Source organism: Corvus moneduloides, chromosome 4, assembly GCF_009650955.1.
Source record: "Corvus moneduloides isolate bCorMon1 chromosome 4, bCorMon1.pri, whole genome shotgun sequence".
NCBI lineage: Eukaryota > Metazoa > Chordata > Aves > Passeriformes > Corvidae > Corvus > Corvus moneduloides.
The window spans coordinates 59,997,276-60,018,079 of record NC_045479.1 but is presented as its reverse complement, the minus strand read 5'-3'; the positions used below and the strand labels follow the sequence as shown (position 1 = coordinate 60,018,079).

Below are 20,804 nucleotides of genomic sequence, written 5' to 3'. Positions count from 1 at the left end.
GCATTACATCAGTTTTTTTGCGCTATTCAAGAAATCATTTTTCTGTAGTGAAGAAACATTGTTTTGTTTGCTTATTTCTGAATATATTTGTGGTACTTACCATCGCCTTTAAGAAATCCAGGATAAGTTGTAATGTGAGGAAGTTCCCGAATGCATGTACTTATTCTTAAAATATTTCACTTAATTGCATTAAATAATTGTGTTTTAAAGTTATTCATTTGACTTTGCAGGTAAATCTTTTTGCGAGTGTGTGAAAAAATAATGTTATTGCTCTGCAAGAAGGAGTTTTTAACTTTTGAACCAGAAATCCCCTGTCATTTCTGCGCCTTTATGTGGGCATTATTGGGTCATTTGTTGATACAATGATGCTGCTGGGCAAATGTTTTTGAAACCAGCTGTCTCACAAAATGGTGCTTTTAGTGAAGATTGACTCTGGTAGTTAAACATTAGTTACGAGTGTGCTTTCTAAAAAAGGGTTGACACCAACCACATTTTTGTTGACTGATGTGCTTTTTGCAGGCTTAGTGTATTTGGGTGTGTTGGGCTGATTGGTCACTGGCATATGAGAGGTACTGGAATTATCTCAAAATCCCTGAACTCTAAATGTGACTGAATTTAAGTTTGGAGGTACTCAGTGCTTTTGTGGTTTGGTGTTGTTTGGTGGTGTTGTGGATGTTTGTTGTTGGATTTTTTGGCTTTGTTTAGGTTTTTGTTTGTTTTGTTTTTAGTTCTTTCACCTTTTCCCCGTTGGACCTAAATAAATGTTATTCTGTAGTTTGGTAAAGCAGCAGTGACTACGGTGGTTTGGGTAGTTGGATAGCCTATATTCACCATATTACTTTTCACAGTACATTACTTTGTGAGCTGAATTCTGACACTAAAATTTCTGGCAACAGTGTCTCTAAGATACTGGCAGCCCTTGTTATCCTGGCTCAGGGATACTAGGCTGCTGGGCTGCGCACTTCAAAAAGGCTTCCTTAAATTTCTTTTTTTTCTCATCTGAAGTTACTTATAATGGTATTTGTTTTGCACATGTAAGCTCTGTTAAGCATTCAGTCATACAGCAGAAAGTTGCTACAGGAAGTGTATTCCTTTTCCTGACGCTGCCCTTGTTACATAATTAGTACCGGGCTCTGGTAAGCTTTACCAGCAGTGTGACTCAGCCACTCCTTACAGCTGTGTGCCCCAGAGCAGGAATGATGAAGGCTGCTGAGTTTCATGCTAAAGCTATATTTTGGAGGAAAAAAAACCTCCATAATTTGCAAAAGAAATATAGGTTGTCATTCTCTTTCTTTTGTATGTAGAGTTGCTTTCTTCATGAATCCTTATGCTCAGAAGGATATACTTGCTGCCTTCCTTGGCCTCTTTGTATCCATGAGAGCCATAGTTGTAGACACTGATCTGGGGGCACACCAAAAGACCTTTCTTTTCCCTTTTCTCTTGAATTGACCTCTATGTTCTATAAATGTTGTAATAATGGGGTACTATTGCCATAAATTTTTCATAATAGTAATCTATACTGGTCTTCATTATTGTTAGTACTAGTGATCGATGTGAAACACCACCAGTGAAATGAAGATGGTGTTTCATACTTCTGTGCACGAGCTTGAGTCATAAAAGCTAAAACATAGTTTTCAATAGAAACCTTTAACTTACAATAATCAAGTACAGTCATTGTAAGAGGGACAGATTTAATAGGCAGTTTAAGGCAGTCCTGTCCTTAATTTGCTTTGTGGATATTGGAGTTGGTATATATGTGGAGCACAGCCATCAGATTGCAGACTGGTTGAACCCTCTGGTAAACTACAATTTTAGTGACATGGAGCAGCTATCCAAACCCATAGCCACAGTGGTTCTGCTTCCTTGTGGTAAATTGGTTACAGTTTGCCTTGGCTGTGCATTTCTTGTGTTGGTTCAGAAGACATTTCTTTGATTTCTGACCAGCCTTTTGGAAATGTTAGGTTCCCAGACCACCTGGGGAAGAAACCTGTTGTTCATGTCTGAACCAAGTATTTGGGATGTCTCTGCTGTTCTGCCAACTGTGAGGTGGTGTCCACAAGTGCAGTATAAGCAGATGAAAAGCTGAAAGTGTGCATAGAGCTTTCTAAGACTGGAAGCTACCTCTCAAATAAAACCTGAAATGAATTAGCACCTTCTGAAGTTGCTTTTTTTTTTTATTTTAAAGGTGATACAGATTCTCAGGGATTGTATTTTCAGAGTTAATCCTTAAAGGAGAGGTAGCTAATGAGTGACCTGATTATTTCAGTGTATGTCCACATGTTCCATACAGTGTGGTGTAAAGACCTTGAGCTAATGCTGATCACACTAATAGTACAGCTGAGCACTGTGTTTCACTGTGCAGCAGAAATACCTATTTTTGCTTCTTACTCAAAAACGACTTGTTCATGCTCCCTGATGGGGAGAGGCAGTTGCTTCAGGCTGATCAGCTACATGGAGATCTGGTGACTGTAGTCCCTTTCATCACCAGAGTGCATTTGACCCTTTCAGCACCAAAGCATGTTTGACCTGTGATTGCTGTAACTGAGGTCTCTATTCTGCCACTTCATTGGATGACACAGGTGTGCCTGCATTCCTATATGGTATGAAATTAATTTGGAGTTTTACCTTTAGGAAGGTCTAACTCCTTGTTTCATTTCTTACTCATAAAGCATAAATACTTCATGTCTTAGTTCATAAGTTACACTTTGCTGCATTTGCTTACATCTCATTTTATCTAAGATACTGTGTTATTATCTCTTCTCTACCTTTCTGAGAGGGGTGATACATATAACGATAGATGTTAAGAAAACCAAGGCAAGTATCACAGTAGGACAATTAAAAAAAATATGTTTGCCTTTGGAAAAGGCACTTCTGTTTAGTTCTCCTCAAACTGCACTTGGATTTGGAGATGTGCCAGTCCTGTGCTTGGCAGGCATGTGGAAGCTTATGGTAGTGCTGCTTTTCCATCAGAGATGACCTTGTCTTGAACTAGAAATAATCAAGGCCAGTACAAATCCTGCAATACAGTTCTCTCTTTTTCAAAAGTCATATTTTTCTCAAAAGTTGTGGGTTTTTTTTGCTCACTAGAGAGTAAATTAGTCCACAAGAAACCACACGAAGGTTTGTGTGAATGCATTCATTCATGTTATCAGGAAAGATATTGGAGGTCTTCTAGATCTGCTGGAGGATCTGCTAGCCCTCCTGTGGGGGTGGTGTGATGAAGGAAGCATGTGGAGCAGTAGGAATTACGTGAGAGTAGGCCCGGGTGTTTCCCCTCTGTGTTTTCTTTTCTTAGCAAAAGCGCGGGGCTGTGCCTGCCAGTGTGAGGATGCCATCTGTGTTGCACAGCCTGCTAGGCTGTTACAGAATTGCACAAGAATTAATCTGAAATCACACTGCTAAACTATGTCCTGGCCGTGGTGGCTGCCTGGAGATACAGCTATTGTACGGTTCTTCAGGCAGCAAGGGAGAGCAGCAGCCTGTGGAACTGCCTCAGCCTGGTACTGCCAATGTCGTCTCCAGCATGAACAACTAATGGGTGTGTGAGCTGACCAGACCCAAGCTACTGAAAAGGGTAATTGTTTCATGAAATTAAATTTGTAGGTAAAAATAAAAAAAAAATGATGGAGAGGTAGAGTTTGAGCGTATGGGAGAACTGGACAAATCGAATTATGGCATTGGAATATTTCCTCAATTTAATTTTATTCCAGTTTTCCATTTGTTTCTTTCTCATTAAATGCAAACTGGAAGTGACAGTCTGCAGCACTGGAACAAAATATTCTCTGCATATATTTTTGAATAGAATGCCCATTTTGTAAGTTAATGGCTGATTTTGCTGGGTGGTTTAAGGCTTAATGGTCGTATTTAATGGCTACACGTGGTTTGAAGGGATGCTGATACCTTTTTATCAGTATCTTAATAGGGCTTTGGAGTAAAATCTGGACCATGTAGATCCTGCTTAAGCTTTTGCTACAGTCCTTACTGAGTAACACCTGTACTCTGCCTATCTTCTGTGGTTTCTGGGTGCACACACACCTGCTGGCAGCACTGGGTTCAGTCTAGACCGTGGCAGCTTTAGAGAAACACTGGTGGGAGCGGTGCCCAAATCTTACGTAAGAGCGATTGAGTTCCAGTTGCAGCAAGTAGTGCTCCTTGCCCCGGCTGGTGTGTGCCTGGGCCCCTGGCAGGGCAAGCAGGTTCCCAGGGTGGGAGCTGACCCATGGTGGGGGAAAGACTTGGAGATGTGCTGGGTGGCCAATTGCCACAGCTCAGCTGCTGAGCTGTGTCTCGTGTGGTGACTGTAATTTCTGTGTCTGTAATTGCATGTCCGTTTTTCCATCTTGATACCATACATGTAATGCCAGTGATTGGTACCAGTAATACAGAGCTATACCATTAGTGGTGCTACTACTGTGCAGAAACTGTCTATAGGTGATGGTTGCTAGTGCGAGCCTAAAGATTTGTTCCTGCACCCTTTTTGCTGTGTTAACAGGAGATAAATCTGGAATTTGTCATATGCCAGATCTTTTTCTATCCTTAAAGCTCATTGAGAGGTGAAGTTCAGATGAATGCATTCAGACATTATACTTGCAGTCTCATTTGAAAGTGTTGCTAATCACAGAGCAAGATTTCAATGTGTGCAAGCAAAAATACTGAAAAGTTTATGGAAGCCTAGGTATCGGGTGTCTTTGAGATGAAACCTGCTTAGCTTTCTTTGCTCCCTGCCTGCTCTGAAGGGAGTTTAATGGGAGTGGTTTGAGTGTAAATTTAATGGAATAGTAAGGTGAGGGAATTCTGATGCTGAAGTAAGATTAGGAAGCTGTTTTCTTTTCTTCTAGTTTTGGGCAGTTTTTATCTGTTTCCCAGTTCATATTGCCTGTTATGCTTCACTAAGTACTTTATTAGGTGCTACTGGATTTAATATTTCATATACCCACATGTGAAACTTAATTGTGTGAAATTTAATAGGATTAGTGTAGTAAGAGAAGTATTGGAGAGCCTCGAGTTTACAGGTTAACTTGTTTCCTGCTCAGTGCAGCACGTGGTTTGAATTTACGCTTTTCTGAGCAAGGTGAAAACAACTCTTTTTTTCATGGAGCTTTTTTAATGAAAAATAAACTTACATAGGACTTCAGAGTAATCTTTTCTTTCCAACACAGAGCTTCTGGATAGTCATTGCAGTCTGAAAGATTAACCTTTGGTTAGTTTTTTCTGCTTTTCTTTCTGTAAAACATGAATAATTTGATTCTTTGCCCTTTTTAGATCACTCTTAGAAGTTCTTGTGTGCTTATTGATATTCTGTAGAGGTGCTGAGAAGGCATATGGTAAACACTTTGATTATTGCCCTTTGTTAGAGTTTATAGTTCTTCTCATAGAGATGCAAATTTAAAAAATCATTGGTCTTGTTTAGTATATAAAATGAGATTAAGGGGTAGCGTGATCATAGATGGTTGGAGATTGCTGGGGTAAAATTAAATAATGGAGAGGTTCTTGAATAAACAGGCACAGAGGTAAAACTGTTCAGTAGCTGAAAAGGGATGTGTGTGTGTATATATATCCTTATACATCCATGTGGTTATTTATATAAATAATATATATTTAGATCAGTGGACAAATTTTCATCCCTAGAAGTAAACTCAGGGTGCTTTTCAAAGAGATATTATGATATTATCTAGTTTAAACAGGAATCAATTCTGTAATGTCTGATGTCTTGCATAACCCAAAGTATTGACCTGATGATGACTGTACTCCCTGAACTGTATTATCTGAGCCTGTTCTAGCTGACAGTACTTTTAGTAGACACATTGTGCCCCTGTTCTACTGAGGGATTAGTTCTAATACAATACAGTGCATTACTGTGCAACCGCTGGCTGGTTTAGCACTCCCTAATTTGACAACTTGTCCCAGTGTGCTGAGGCACGAGAGATTTGGGGGATTAAGTTTCATGTGTGTGGCCTGGAGGTGCTGTAAACAACAATCAGATGTGTTAATGCTTTGGAGAGGAGGAGAGAGAAGGATGTAAAGCAAAATGCTTTTTGGGAAGTTGCCACATCTGAGGAGATGTGATTGGAAATAGGTAGAAAACACCTGATTGTCTGCAATTAAGACAGTAGCCTGAAAAACAGGTGAGGTGGGGCCATGGAGAAGACAAAATGGGTGAAGTCAAATAGGTCCTGCAGAAAAATCTCAATGGCAGGCTGCCAGACTGCAGGCTGGGCAAGGAGAGATGACCAGAATGAACTCTTTGACATTTCTAAAGTGTGGGCGCTGCCTGCTTTGCTGACAGAAGTGACCACATTAAGATGTGAGAGTGGAAAATGTTTGGCTGTAAGCAGAAAGGAAAAAATCACTTTTCCAATTCGTGTGTGGGATGGAGGAGGATGAAATGTTCCTAGAGGCAGTGCTGGAGCAGAATCTGGCTTGCATGAGAACTTTTATTCGCCAAATCACACAGTGTAAATAATAAGACTGAGAATTTTGAGGTTCTGGTAATCCTCTCACACAGTTTAGGTGGCCAGAAATCAGGTTGAAGGGGAGGCATCTCTTGCTTACTCATTGAGGACATCACATTAGCTTTGTGATAAACTTACCAAGAAAGCTGTATAGAGTTCAGAGCATGAAGTATCCCTTGAGGAGACTTTGGGTTGGGTGATGAATGTTTCTTGTCTGCACATCTCTTTTGGGGGAAGATGTCATTCAAACCTGATGCAGTCATGATCTGTCTCTGTAACATCTCAACTCCATAGCAGAGTGGGACATTGTGTGAGACCAATGACAGAATGAGAAGGGAGTCTGTCTTTGGCATGAAGCGTCCATGTTGTGATGAGCCTTGTTTTGTTTTTCCTTTGTGCTGCGTAAGTGCTGGTGAAATGCTGCTTTTTCTCCTAGCACTGCCTTCAGATTTAGTGGTAGGTTAGGGAGGAAGGACGCCACTACTGGATCTCTGAACGTTGTGTTACAACCCAGGGGAAGTGACTGAGCTGGTAACAAGCTGCTAGCAGTGACACAGATACCCTTCAGCTCAGCTGGTCTCTGGCATGGTGTCTTGCTGTGGGCTGGGTATGCTGGGCTGATCTGTACGGGCTTGCTGTTGTGCAGCACAGCTCTGGGAGGTGCTGCCTGGCTGCAAGGCAGGACCTGGCTGGGCGGATTCTCATGGGAAGTCTCTGCTGGGCGACATCGAAACTACTCACTTTACAATCCTGTCATCACTGTAATAATTTTCATGCAAATCATTCATAGTTTATGCATACTGTTCCTTCTCATGGTCACTCAACCTTTACTTAGTAGTAGAAAGGAGAAATTTATTTGGCACCTGTCATAATTGCATCAGTTCATCAGTGTAGAAAATTGATTTTTTTTTTTTTTTAAGCATAGAATGAAAACATATGAGGAAAAACTTTTTAAAGTTGTCAACTTCATCCTGCAGGTTGATGCTAAAATCCTTTCAGAACTGGGGGCAAGTTGGGTTTTTGGGATGCACAAAAGCTTACTTGATGTCAAAAATGGGTTTTCCATCTAGATTTCTAGAAAAGATCTTTCCTAGGCTTTTTTGTGCTGGAAGACAATGAGACATACCTCTGGAGCTTTACTAGCCCTTAGAGTTCATTCTTGTAAGGACAATTGACGGCCTTTGTAATGTGTGCGCTGGATTACTGAAAGAATAAGAGTGCTTAGTCTGAAAAAGAAGCTTGCCCTCTGACTGACTTCACAGCAGTAAAAGAAGGCAGGAGAATAACCTACTGAGTAGGCATTTTCTAAATATTGTTTTAGACAGCATGCTACAGTGTTTTATTTGCTCAACTTTCCTGTTGTGTAGAATGCTTTTAGAAAAGGCATGTGATTAATTTTTCTTTGAAGACTTTCTCTACCTAGAAATAAAAGCCATTTTATTACCAAAATTTCCTTAATTTAGAAGGAAGTAAATGTATTACAAGCTTCTGTACATATTTATCAGATTCTGTGTTTAGTCAACACAGGTACAAGTGGATCAAGTCTCTTGTTATTGAAGGAGTTGTGTAAATCCTGTATTACTTTTAGCATTCTTATTTCATTTAAAGAAAAAACACCCCTTATGATGTTATTAGAGAGTAAATGTGACCTATATTACAGACTTTGTGTCCTTAAATGCAAATACTAGTTGTAGAATATTTATGTTGCCTGTTTTGTATATCATATAATCTTTAATGATATTTTTCAAACGTTTACTTAATTGTCACTTTACACTAGAGGGAACACTGACAAGGGTGGTACCTCCTGATCGTTAATGAATTTTCCATACTGGAATTAATGTGCAGAAAACCTTACAGATAAATTAAGGTTAATCTTTAGTGTCATACAGTGGGATATAATGAAACCCTCAGACTGAAAAATCTGAAAAATACTCCTGACAACAGTGCACATCCCTGGATGAAAAATTGAGAATCTGCAATAAGAAGTAAATACATCATGCTCTGTGAGATTTTTTTTTTTTTTGTATTTTTTTTTAAGCAGGATATTTCTAACTTCATCTGAAGTGTACATAATTAGTCTGCAGCAGTCCCCATAGTTGTTGGAGACAAGCTCTCTCTATCAGCAGGTGTTGGCACAGTCACAGTAGATCAGCAGGTAGCTTTGGGCCCTTATGTTCCCATTAGATTTTGGAACAAGTTTTGGGTGTTTGGAGTTGAGCATTTTGGCTTTGTTTCCTCTGAAGGGGGTGTAAATTGTGCACACTGAAACTGCTCTGTGATCCAAACCAACATGTGATAAGTGAAGATGTTGGGGAATTTGCTTCAAGGCATCACAGCTACTCTGAATAGAGCCCTAGTATACATGTAGCCCTTAAAGCATGGAATATGAGATGAATATGTGCCTTTAAGTATACTCTGTGCATACAGATCTTTGACACCGTGTAACTGAAAGTAGCCATGCTGAACTTTAATATAAATGGAGAATCTAGATAAAATATTCCATGATTTTGTTTGTATGTAGCTGTACGGCTGCTGTTTTATCACTTATTAGCCTTCTTTGTCATGTCTTTTAAGCTGCACACTGCACATGTTCTGGTGTGGGTTTTGTTTGCTTGGGTTTGTTTTGGGATTTTGGTTTGGGGTTTTTTTGGTGCTGCTTAGTGAACTTGGAAATATATATTTTTTAAAGGTAGCTTTGTAAACGAATTATTAGTTAGTTTCAGCTGGAACAATGTGTTAAGTGGGCCAGAGCTTTTCTTCTTGATAGTTATCATTAAACCAGTTGAATCACAAACTTCCGTAGTCATTATTAGTTGTGAAGCCAGTACCTGAATTAAATTTTGATGAGGCTGCAAGAGTGTTAAGAATGCAGAGGAATTAATAAAATGATAGAATATAAGAAGTCCAAGCTATATTCTACAAAGTATTTTGTAAGAAACAACAAACTGAAATAAAAGCTGAAATTTGTCTTAGAGGAGAAATAATGAGGAATGAGACACTCTTACTTTTAGAACTTGTTAAATATTGTTCTTTTCCTGTTGTCTGAATGTATACTTCTTCACTGAAACCAAACATTTCACAGAAGTGTTCTGGCTATGCAAAGTTGGTTTTCTGACAAAAGGAAAGAAGAAATGTGAGCTTTTTCCTTGCTGTCATTGCTGTCACAGCAAGGAGGCTTTCATTTAAGATGATATCACAGAATATTCTGAGTTAGTAGGGAACCATAAGGATCTTCAAGTCCAACTCTTGAGTGAATGGCCCATACAAGAACTGAACCCACAGTCTCAGCATCATTAGCACCAGGCTCTAACCAACTGGCTTTGGTGGGTCCTTGCTCCCAAATTGCTATTTAAACTATCCTGTATTTTTTTTCACACTTAACCTGCTTGTAAAAAAATGTAAAATGACTGTTTTTACAATGAAACATGCAGAAGTTTGATAAGACTAGAACGCTTGATTGGCAAATCTGAAACAATGTATAAAAGTGGCTCTTTAGTGATCCATTATATATATACAGAAACATTCAGAGTTCTAGGCAGGTCATCAGCTTGAAGTCGGTGAACCTTCAGAAAAGATAATGTCATTTGCATGAGCAGTTTTATGGCTGGGGTTCTGATACAGTCAGTACTGTGGCTCAAACAACCAAAAACCTTCTGGCTTGGTGAAAAATCCTGACTTTTCAGTCACTAAGGAATTCTCACATCCCTTATTCGTATTGTTCGCGTGCTCCTCCTCTTTTGATGATGAGAATTTCTAATAGCTATTTTTATCTCTTCCAAAACAGAATTAGACCACAGTTAGCCAAAGAGAAGATTGAAGGATGCCATATTTGTACATCTGTCACACCTGGTGAACCTCAAGTGTTCTTGGGAAAAGATAAGGCCTTCACTTTTGATTATGTCTTTAACATTGACTCGCAGCAAGAAGAGATCTATATACAGTGTATAGAAAAGCTGATTGAAGGTTGCTTTGAAGGCTATAATGCCACTGTCTTTGCTTATGGCCAGGTAAGCCTTACAATTTCATTTTAAAGTATTTATTTTGGAATAAACAGGTTTTTGCAACTGATTTTTCTCTTAAATTTCTGAATGCATGAATCTGGTTTTTAGCATCTTGGGTTTATTTTCAGTGAGTTACCTGTAGGACAGTGTTGAGTTTGTATAGATTCTGTGTAGACTGGCAGTTGAAATACAGAATATATATAGGTAGTAGATCTGAATTTAATAGTAATGCTGAAAATAGCACCAGTCTGTAATTCCTGAATTCACCTCAAAGCAGCAATACAAATTACTGACTTAATCACTTGAAATATAGAGATGGGTTGTACTGAGATTCTTTTCTGAGCAACTTTTCAACCCACTGCATTTTTAGACGCTTTTGGGACTACGAGGTTTTTAAAAATAGATCCTGGGGAACTTCAGGCCACATTGTTTGCTTGTGGGCAAAATGTAGACATCAGATTCCAAAGTCAGAACTTTTCATAGACAACACGCCCTCTTGGTACACTGGGCACACTCGAAGCTGAGCACAGTGTAGAGTAGGTGTTACTGTCTTCTGAATATTCCTCTAGGAGTTGATTGCATCAAATTTGGCCTAGGATGCTGAATTTCACCACTGTTAAGTGTTGCATCTCAAATTAGCCAGGTGAAGTCTATTCCCAGTGAAACAAAGCAGTTTGCAGATCCAGTTTAGCAGATTATGTTCAGCTTTGTGATCCTATCTTTGTCTTAGACTTGACCCATTAATTAAGTGAAAACACTACACTACCTTGTCTTCTATAGGACTTTACATTTAATTAAATTATCTTCCTAGTGAAGATACAGCTTGTATTCTTCAGTATAAAGTGAGAACAATGGGAATATAATACCTGAGATATTTAGACATCTTAATTAGGGGAGTCATTTGATCTACTTAAGTAAAGAATTGCAAATGATGCTTTTACCTCCAAAATATATGCTTTAATTAACAGCCTTGGTTGGAAACATTAACTCATCTTTTGACCTAGAGGTGATAGCTCAAGGTTGATGTAAGCTGGTTAGGGAAAGTTTCTAGAGAAATGGTTATGAAAGATTGAACTGGTCTCTGCCTTCTGGTATGGGATCCCTGGATAAACAGTAGTTTGTCCAAATTCTGCTGTTTATCCATTTTCAAAGTGACCTGTTGTTGTGTGTGTTAATATTGTAAAGATGGCAGATTGATGTGAACAGCAGTGTTCACAAACTGTATTTCTATGATGATTTGGTACTATTAACATGTTCTAGTGACTACTCCTTTTTCAAATTAGACAGGTGCTGGCAAAACATACACCATGGGCACTGGATTTGATGTCAACATAACAGAAGAGGAACAAGGCATTATATCACGGGCTGTTAAACACCTTTTCAGATGTATTGAAGAAAAAAAACAAGGTGCTATTAAACAAGGACTTCCACCTCCAGATTTTAAAGTGAATGCACAGTTCTTAGAGGTAAATATGATCCACATTTGTGGCTGTAACTTTGTGGTTTTTTTAGTTGTGGTTTTTTTGGTTTTTTTTTTTTTTTTTTTTTTTTTTTTTTAGAAAACCAATTAAATATTTTTTCTGGTTGCTTCTTTTAAATTTATTTTCCTCACAAGATGTTTTGAATTAATCTTCAAGTTTTTGAAAGGAAAATTTATGGAGTTTGCTTCAGCTGTTCAATTTATGAAAAAGTCTTTTTATCTTACTCCAATTATTTTAGTACTTCCCTTCATAGTGCTATTTTGAAGTACAGAAGTAGTTACGTACATAATTTATCCCTTTCTGCAGCATGCATTGTCTGTACGGCCTGTTTCTCTTGCCTGTTTGCAATTCTTGACAAAACCTTAAAAGAAGAAACTGTAAAAAAAAAATGTGACTGTACTTTGTGGTTTTGAATAGTGACCATGCTTTGCCTGCTTTTGTGACTTTGCCATAGTCTTTAGCTTTCAAAATCTGTTCAGGAGGCTTTCTTTCACCAAGGAAGAAACCTAGCATGAAAACACTTCTTTCTGCAATCCCCATTGGTTTATTGATTGGTCTTCAGTGTCACTGTTCCCTTCTTTCTTAGACCCAGAGGAAAAAACCCTGGTCATACTGTGGCAAAACTGCTTCCCTTGTGTTTTCTTGTAGACGCAGTTACTGGTAAAGGGGCCATAATATCTGTGATCTTCCCGACCTGCAGCAGCTGTTGCTTTAAGCCTTGCAGGTTTTATACTGTCTCCTGACTGTGGAACTGCTTTTTAAATTGATTGATTTGGCAGTAACATATTTACATTTACTACCAACCTGCAAAATCTGATACTTTAGGCACACGGAGACGAAGAATCAATTTTAGGAAAGCAGGTGTAAATCTGTTTTGCTTACTTCAGTATGTACAATCTTATCTACTTTGGGGGTGGAAACCCCCCACTCTTATATTACCCATGAGAAGAGCTGTTGGTTTTATTACTGCTGAAGTCATCGGTTCCTATAACTGTTTTAAAGATTAACAAGCTGGCATTAGTTTGGTATTGGTCTAGGTTTGTCACTGTTAACCTTATGCAGAACTTTTTGTTGCTCTGGCTAATATTTGCCTAGAGAGAGTTGGCTTGAGCACGTGCTGTGGGAATGCTCTGCTCCTGTTTGTACACCAGGGAGCTGCAGCTTTGCTTAGGCAAGTGCAACATGAGTAGCATAAGGAGCAGTAACCAGTGTGGTTTTTCAATTTATTGTGGTTTTTGACATAACATTACAAATGTGACTGAGTCCCAACATATGGGGCAGTGATTAAATGTTACAGTGAGAATGGTATGAGGAATTGCAGCCATTACGGTGTATTTCAGCTGAACTATACATACTGAAACCTGTCGTGTTTATCTAATTTAAAGAAAGGTTAAATGATGTATATAATAATTACTCCCTTAAGAAAATGTCATTTTAGTTGGTAGATTTTTTTTTTCTTTTACTGAGCCTTTCCCAGAAGGAGCTTTTTCTGATTAGTTATATATTACACACTATTCTTGTATCAAAAAGTATCCTCATCCTCCCATCCTATCTACCATTAGAGCTGGATTGCATAGCAATAATTTAGTCATTGGACAAGTTGAAGCAAGATTGTGTTTTTGGAGTAACTTTGGAGTCTTACAGCCGGATAACCGTTGGGAACAGTGACTTCTGTTTGCTACTTTCTTGCCTTTCTTTAGTTCCCTGCAGTCTGCCTCCCTTAACTCCTGGCTTTCCTGCTTTTTCAAAAGATAGGCATACGCAGTCCCATCCAATTGCAGGTGCTTTATCAGGATCTGCTCTAAATTGTGGCATCAGTTGTTTGACCTTATCAAGGTAAAACATTAGTAAGAAGATTCCTACTTAGAATATTTATGCCTAATCATTAAATATAACTCCTTTTTAATATGTAAAGGATTAAAAGCATCACATTCACAAATGCTGAGTTTTTTGTTCTCAGGGATGATTTTTTGCTTTTGAGAGGAGAAAGTCACTTACTTTCAGTGTTATGAGAAAGTACCTTGTGTGAATACAGATCTGTTGTGGTGGTTCATTGACTGTTACCTAGGGATTTTGATCAGGAATTGAATTAGTCTGGACTGAGCTTTACTAAATTAAAGACACTTGACATGTTCCAATGTACACAGGCAGAGACTAGAGCCATGAGATTTCCAGTGGGATAGTGTTTTTTCTGGGTGGGTTGCCTGGTTTTTTTTCCCCCTGGTTTCTTCAGTTGGATCTAAACACTTGTCATAAAACTCAGAACATTCTTATGGAATATAAAAGCCCTGCTCAAGAAGTCATGCCATAGTATTTTTGGACTGCTGCTTGGTATCTTTAAGAGGCAGCTTGCACAAAAGCTATTATTATATGTCAAATTCCTTCCAGGACAGGAAGAGTTTATCTAAATGAGAGACATAGAATTATGAAGGTGTGAGAGAGGAGATGAGGAAAGGTGTAGTGGCAGGGAGAGCAAGTGGAGTGAGTTGGAAGTGTTTGGAGAAGGGTGGAGCCAACTAAATCCACAAAAGAAAAGCCCAAGGTCAAATCTGAAGACAGCAGGTGCCTGCCACAGAAACCACTGCTGCTCTTGTTCTGCTGGCACCAAATTCCTCCTCTTCCCTGGTCCCACCAAAGAATTTTCTCTCAGATCTGGAGATGTGGAGGAAGTTACCGCATCTTTGGGTGGCATAATAGGAAGTTGTGCAGGTCCCTTAATTTGCAGCTGCTCTGTCATCTATTGTCCTTGGAAGTTTGCATGTTTCACACCATCCTTTTTTGGGATCTGAGACATATGGATTTTTACAACTTTTGGTATGTGCCATGCAGAGATTTGTTAGTCATTGGAGGAATTCCTTCTGAAAGTGATAAGTATTTTGTCTTTTTCTTCTCCTCAGCTTTACAATGAAGAAATTCTTGATCTGTTTGATACCACACGTGATATTGATGCAAAGAATAAAAAATCAAATATTAAAATACATGAAGATTCAGCAGGAGGAATTTATACAGTGGGCGTTACAACCCGAACTGTGAATGGAGAATCTGAGGTGATAATTAAAAATAAATTACTCTGTAACATGCCAAGTACATTCTAAAAATGTCTGTATGCTTTGATGAGCAGTTAAAAATAGAGGTCATGCTTGCTAGTATCTGTCTCCTGGGCAATTTAAGTGTAAAACCTAGCTAAAACTTCATTTTCTCAATTTCTGTAGCCTTAAATCTGATAAATATTTGATACTAAGTGCATGCTGCTTTCATTTAAAGCTAGGAGCAGGCTTTTGTTCATAACGTAGTTCTTCTGGGAGAGAGAATTTTGGCATGTATGTAAATCTGATCTCCCAGCTATTATATATATTATTTTCCTTTGAGAAAAAAGCTTGGCGTTATGGCTGATGTGGAATAAATTGCTGTTCATGTGTGTTGCAAATCTGAATACGAATGTTACTGTACTGTTTTTTTTTTTTGTACAAAAAGTACAAAATCATACTTTTTTTGCCACAGGTGAGTGAAGATAGCTATGTTACTACTAGAGTAAGTAAAGAGAGGCATACAAAGATTTAAGATTTTTCTTGCAGAAATCACAAAAAATACTTTTAGTTTGCTTATTTAAGAATCTTTGTGCTTTTTTTTTGGCATGTAGGAACTGAATTCATAACAAAGAGAGAAATTTTAGTCATAAATCCAAAACAGTTGAGTGTCACAGGAACATTTTTGCTTTAACCAGCAAGCGATGCAATGTGCTTCTTGTCTCTTTTCTAGATGATGCAGTGCTTGAAGCTGGGAGCTTTGTCTCGAACCACTGCCAGCACGCAGATGAACGTTCAGAGCTCACGGTCACACGCGATCTTCACTATACACCTGTGTCAAACCAGAGTCTGTCCCGCATTTAACGCTGTATGTACTTTTCTTTAGTAGCCATTTTTCAAAATGGGCATAGTTTTGGCAGCCACTGCTATTTGAACTACACTTGGTAAGGATGCTGTAGTCATCATAATGCTTGGTGAATTTGCTAAGCATTATAATAATTTGATCTAATCTATGCATACGTAACCATCCTCTAGCCAGAGGCAACCATAAACTGCAGACTCTTACAGGAACTTGCCTATTCTCCTCTAGCGTCTTCTTCAGTATTTTGTTGCGACATACACAAGTGAGAAAGTTAAAATATAATTTGTCTTTAATTGGGAAAGCACATTTAAGTGTCTTAGTAGTTAGTGGGTTTAAACTTGCAGTCAGCTTGGATATTTCAGATTAATTGTTGATATCCAGTAAGGTGCAAGTAGAAAAGCATTAAATTCTGAAGCTTCATGTGTTTATTTTAAATAGCTATATATTCAGTGTGCAGATATTTTAAGTCTATACACTTAACCTGAAATTCAAACTATGAATGAACATAGAACTGTTATGTAGAATATTTTGCATGTGACTGTTCATTTATTAGTTGCTGTTGGTGTATCTTGTACCAGGGAGAGTTCTGAATAAATCCGCATTACTGAAAACTACAGTACCTTCCAGGGGAACTTGAATATTCTAAAGGTCTTTTGCATATAATTTTTAAATATTAAATAGTATCTGGCTAGCATTCTACCTACAGATACCACATTTTTAAGTATGTGGAACAGTGAATTGGATTTGCAGTGCTTTTTGGGGGTTGCTTTTTTTTTAAAATACTGCAGACAATCATTTGCAGGCAGAATGAGTGTTCTTTCCTGGTCCCTTGTGATATGTAGACCTGCTTTATACACCTGCTAAAAACACTTCTTCCTGCTTTCCATGCTGAAACTGTGGATTTGGTGGTGTGGTCAGCTGTCTTTGCTTGGGAGGGACTGGCATCACACTCCAAGCCCATGGAGGGTACCTGGGTCACTGCGTGGTGACACTGCTGGGAGGTTTTTGTTGAAAACTATCTACTGGAGAGTGAGAAGTCATCTGGGAGCCTGTTTCCCGCAGGCTGCTGGCACAGCAGTCCCCCTGTGCTGGTGCACTTGCAGCTTTCCCCACCGGCTGAGCTGCCTGGGGGACTGTTGCCTGGCTTGTGTTAAAGGAAGAGATGGCCATCTTCTGCTTTATGTCAAACTTTTGTTTCTGCTTTTCTTGGGAGATATGCACAAGACAGTTTGACTGTTTGGAGCTGGGCATTTCTAAATCCTTAATTTGTAAAGACAGCACCCTCTTCTTTCCCTGTGGTGTTTAGGAGAGTAAAGGGATAGACCTGACGTTGTCCTCTGAACGCTCCTGGAATCTAAATTAATACAGGCTATTATTGGTTGGCCAGGGGAGACGTAGCTCGAGTTTCTGTAGACAACAGTTTTGGGAGACCTTTGTTACTAGGGCAACGCAGTTTCTCCTTCTCGGATGACAGCCTTGGCCGTGTCCCCTCTGTGCGCGGTCGCCCGTGCCCAGGGCTGGCAGGCAGCCAGGGCTGCAGTGCACAGACATGCTCCTCAGGCTCTGTTTGCACCATCCATGCTTCTCGGGAGTTTCTGGATGTACATTTCACTTCGTAAATGAAGGAGAGTGAAAGGGTGCATTAATCAGGACTTTGAGGGACAGATTGAGAGTGTGGTCCCCAGAGTGTGAACATCAAAATAACAGAAATAATGATTCCTGTGGAAGTGGCACAGTTCCCGTTCTCTTCTGTTACTGCTACAAAAGGATGTCACTTCAGAAGCATGAAGTATTTAACTACCATGAGAATGGTTTGGTCTGCTGAGACCTGCACTACGCCTTGCAGTAGTGAAGGGAGCTGTAGGTTAGCTGGCCAAGGGCATAAAGGTCACCACAGAATACCTGAGGGTCTGTGTTTGGCTTTTTGATTAGTTTTAGGGTTTTTTTTAAAAAAGGTTTTTCTGGGTTTTCTGTGCTTAATGTGATAGAAATTCCTAATAAAGCTTGTAGTTTGAGTGGTGAAAATCTGTTACAAATACAGTATACACTTGATACATGCTTATTGTATGACACCATGCCAATTTAGTAGAAATTGCCCTGCAATGGGTATCTTACCAGTAAGGTCAAGAAGTGAGTGTTTTAAAGATTTTTCTCATTGCATTGCTTTCCTGAAAATAAATCTAACTACACTCAGAGTAAAATAAAACTCTACAGTAAATGGTAGAACTAAATTAATCAGCAGAAAAAAGTTTGGGATTGTCTAATGAAAAAGGATAATTTTGCTGCTGTGCTTTGGGATGTGAAGTGGAAAGAGGCTGAGGCTGTGGTACCTCCCCCAGGGCAGTGTGTTCCTGGGCAGACTCTCCATACTGATGGAGGCTTGCATGGAGTGCCAGTCATTACCTGGGGGGGAGGAAGGTGGAAGGGAGAAAGGAACCTCTTCTTTTTACTATGTTCCCTCTGCTGCCCTTATTTTCTGGTTAAGTCAGAAGTGCTAGTGGAATACTGACTGCTAGGAGAAATGGCTTCCAACAATAATTCCTACAGTAAGTTGAAGAATCATCCCAGAGGGAGGCTGGTAATGGGGTTTAGAGAGGTATAAAATCAAAATACCTTTCAGTTATTTGGCAGGCTTATGAACTAAGTGGTTCTGGTAATTTTGTGGTGTAATTATGTAATTAAGGTTTTATTTTTTTAAATCAGTTTTCTTTGACAATTGGCTTGCATTCTAGGAGAGATACAAATTTGTTGCTTGCCTTGCTGGTGACTTGTATGTTTTATATATGTATCCCCCCATTTCTTCATCAAGAAGCAATGGTAGCTTGTACTTAAAGTAATTTGTACGCACATGCATCTAGAGCTGCGTCTTCAAGAATGATATGTTGGTACATATGATTAAAATGGAGGTGGTATGTTTCAAAATACTGTTGTTGTTAAAAGGGAATGAATAAGGAGATGGTCATGGCAAAGGGGTAGCCTTGTAAATAATTGTTGATTGAACTTTACAGATGTAAATGTGAAAGATCTCACCAAGCCTTGTGGGTTCTTCTTTGCTTCAGGATAATGCCACTGATAACAGGATAATATCTGAATCTTCTGAGATGAATGAATATGAAACTCTTACTGCCAAGTTTCATTTTGTTGATCTGGCGGGATCTGAAAGGTTAAAGCGAACAGGAGCTACAGGAGAAAGGGCAAAAGAAGGCATTTCCATCAACTGTGGACTAGTAAGACTATACAACTATACAATATAGTGTAAAACAACCCCAGGCAAAACACTTAAAAATAAAATTTATAGCTTCAATGGGGTTTTTTTTTTGTCTGTATACTGGTTTGCTATATAGTTTTTTAATTAACTGTATTAAGTGTTTTACTTAACACTAAACTGCACTGAAAAGTAGAGCTGGTGATTACCAGTGGAGATTGTAGTTTCATGTTTTTGTTTTGTGCTACATGGCTATGTCAAGGCTCTGTGCAATTCGTTTGAAGACACAAAAATACACGTTCTATCTGTGAAAACACATCTCTTTTTTCTGGGCTATTGTGCAGTACCAATGAGGTATTCTGCAATTAGAATTTTCTTGCCATCATGACATTGGTTATTTTCTGTAGTTCTTCTGTTTATATTATATGGAAGAGAAAGAGTATTCAGTTCAATTTCATCATTGACATAAGCGCAAAGCCAGCAGGATTTGGGGGGGGTCTAGATGACACAGCTGTGTCCTTAACAAAGAGCATATAAAGTGCATGAAGGTGAGAATCAGTGTGATATAACTAATACAAGATCACAAAACTTTCATTTATAGTGAAGCCCAGCCCTTAGTTTTGTGAAACAGACTGAAATTGTTTAAATCCTTCAAAGCAAGCAGGCACAGCATGGGGTGTGTGCCGTTCTCCATCTGCTGGTGGCAGCTGCACCATTTCCAGAGCGAGAACTTGCAGTACAGGGTGCCACTTAAAGCAAAATCTTCTATTTGATTGAAGTGCATGCAGTTCCACATTAAAAATAATTTCACAGCCACATGTTAGATTGTTTATAAACATGAATTAGACCCTTTAAGCAATGAAACAGGATATCCATTGACTACAAGACTTTAATTTCAAGTGTTAAGTGCTCAAATCATAATCAGACATTTTTTACTTATCTTTACTTATCTTTTACATATCTGTAGAGGCAGCAAATTCTAAGGTTTTTTTCTTTATATAAATGCCCCATATTTTATTCTAAATGCAGCATAAAGCAGATTGATAAAATTAATTTAAAATAATTTATAGCTACTGCTAGAAGTAGAGATCAACTTTAATAATCATCGAAAGCAAACGTTTGTTAGATGAAGTAGTACCAGCTTTAGTTTGTGACTGAGATACTAAGAGCCAGTGCATATGAATTGTGCTAAGCACTTTAGCACTTGCAGGTACCAGACTGTAAGTCATCTGATGCACTGTTGATAACACAAAAGTTTCTAAATGTAAAATGCAAAAATCTTCAGAAATATGTTTATGCTAACTTTCTTGAGTATATTAATTTTCTTACAATATGCTGACTCCAGTTTATAGCTGTTTTTAAAATAAAACTATACAGGAACTGATTCTGACTTGTGTATTACGTGACTTGGTGTTTTATAGCTGGCACTTGGCAATGTAATAAGTGCATTGGGAGATAAAAGTAAGAAGGCAACTCATGTACCATACAGAGATTCAAAGCTTACAAGGCTACTTCAAGACTCTCTTGGGGGAAACAGGTATGAAAATTGGAACATTTTATGTATTTCATTGTGAATGGGCATGAATGAGAACATAATCTTCAGAAAGTGAAATGAACATTAAATGACAATAAAAATAGCCACTCTTTTTGCTGGAGGAAGGTTCTGAAGATAAATTGTCATAACAAAAATGCTGTCAATGGAGAGAAAAGATTTTAGAGAGGATTTTTCCTTTGTTCTTTTCCATTGTTATTTTAGTAGACATGAAGCTTGAAGTTC

At 38.6% G+C, this 20,804-nt stretch overlaps 1 protein-coding gene across 9 annotated transcripts in view; it reads left to right on the top strand.

The window, feature by feature from the left end:
- The window catches only part of KIF21A (kinesin family member 21A), a 95,803-nt gene that overhangs the window by 18,663 nt on the left and 56,336 nt on the right, over positions 1-20,804 (top strand). For all 9 annotated transcript variants that reach the window (XM_032107951.1, XM_032107956.1, XM_032107954.1 and 6 more), the window contains exons 2-7: positions 10,237-10,459; positions 11,737-11,919; positions 14,832-14,981; positions 15,694-15,828; positions 18,882-19,049; positions 20,449-20,564. In XM_032107951.1, coding sequence (XP_031963842.1) covers positions 10,237-10,459; positions 11,737-11,919; positions 14,832-14,981; positions 15,694-15,828; positions 18,882-19,049; positions 20,449-20,564 — 975 coding nt within the window. The remainder of the gene's footprint in view (positions 1-10,236; positions 10,460-11,736; positions 11,920-14,831; positions 14,982-15,693; positions 15,829-18,881; positions 19,050-20,448; positions 20,565-20,804) is intronic.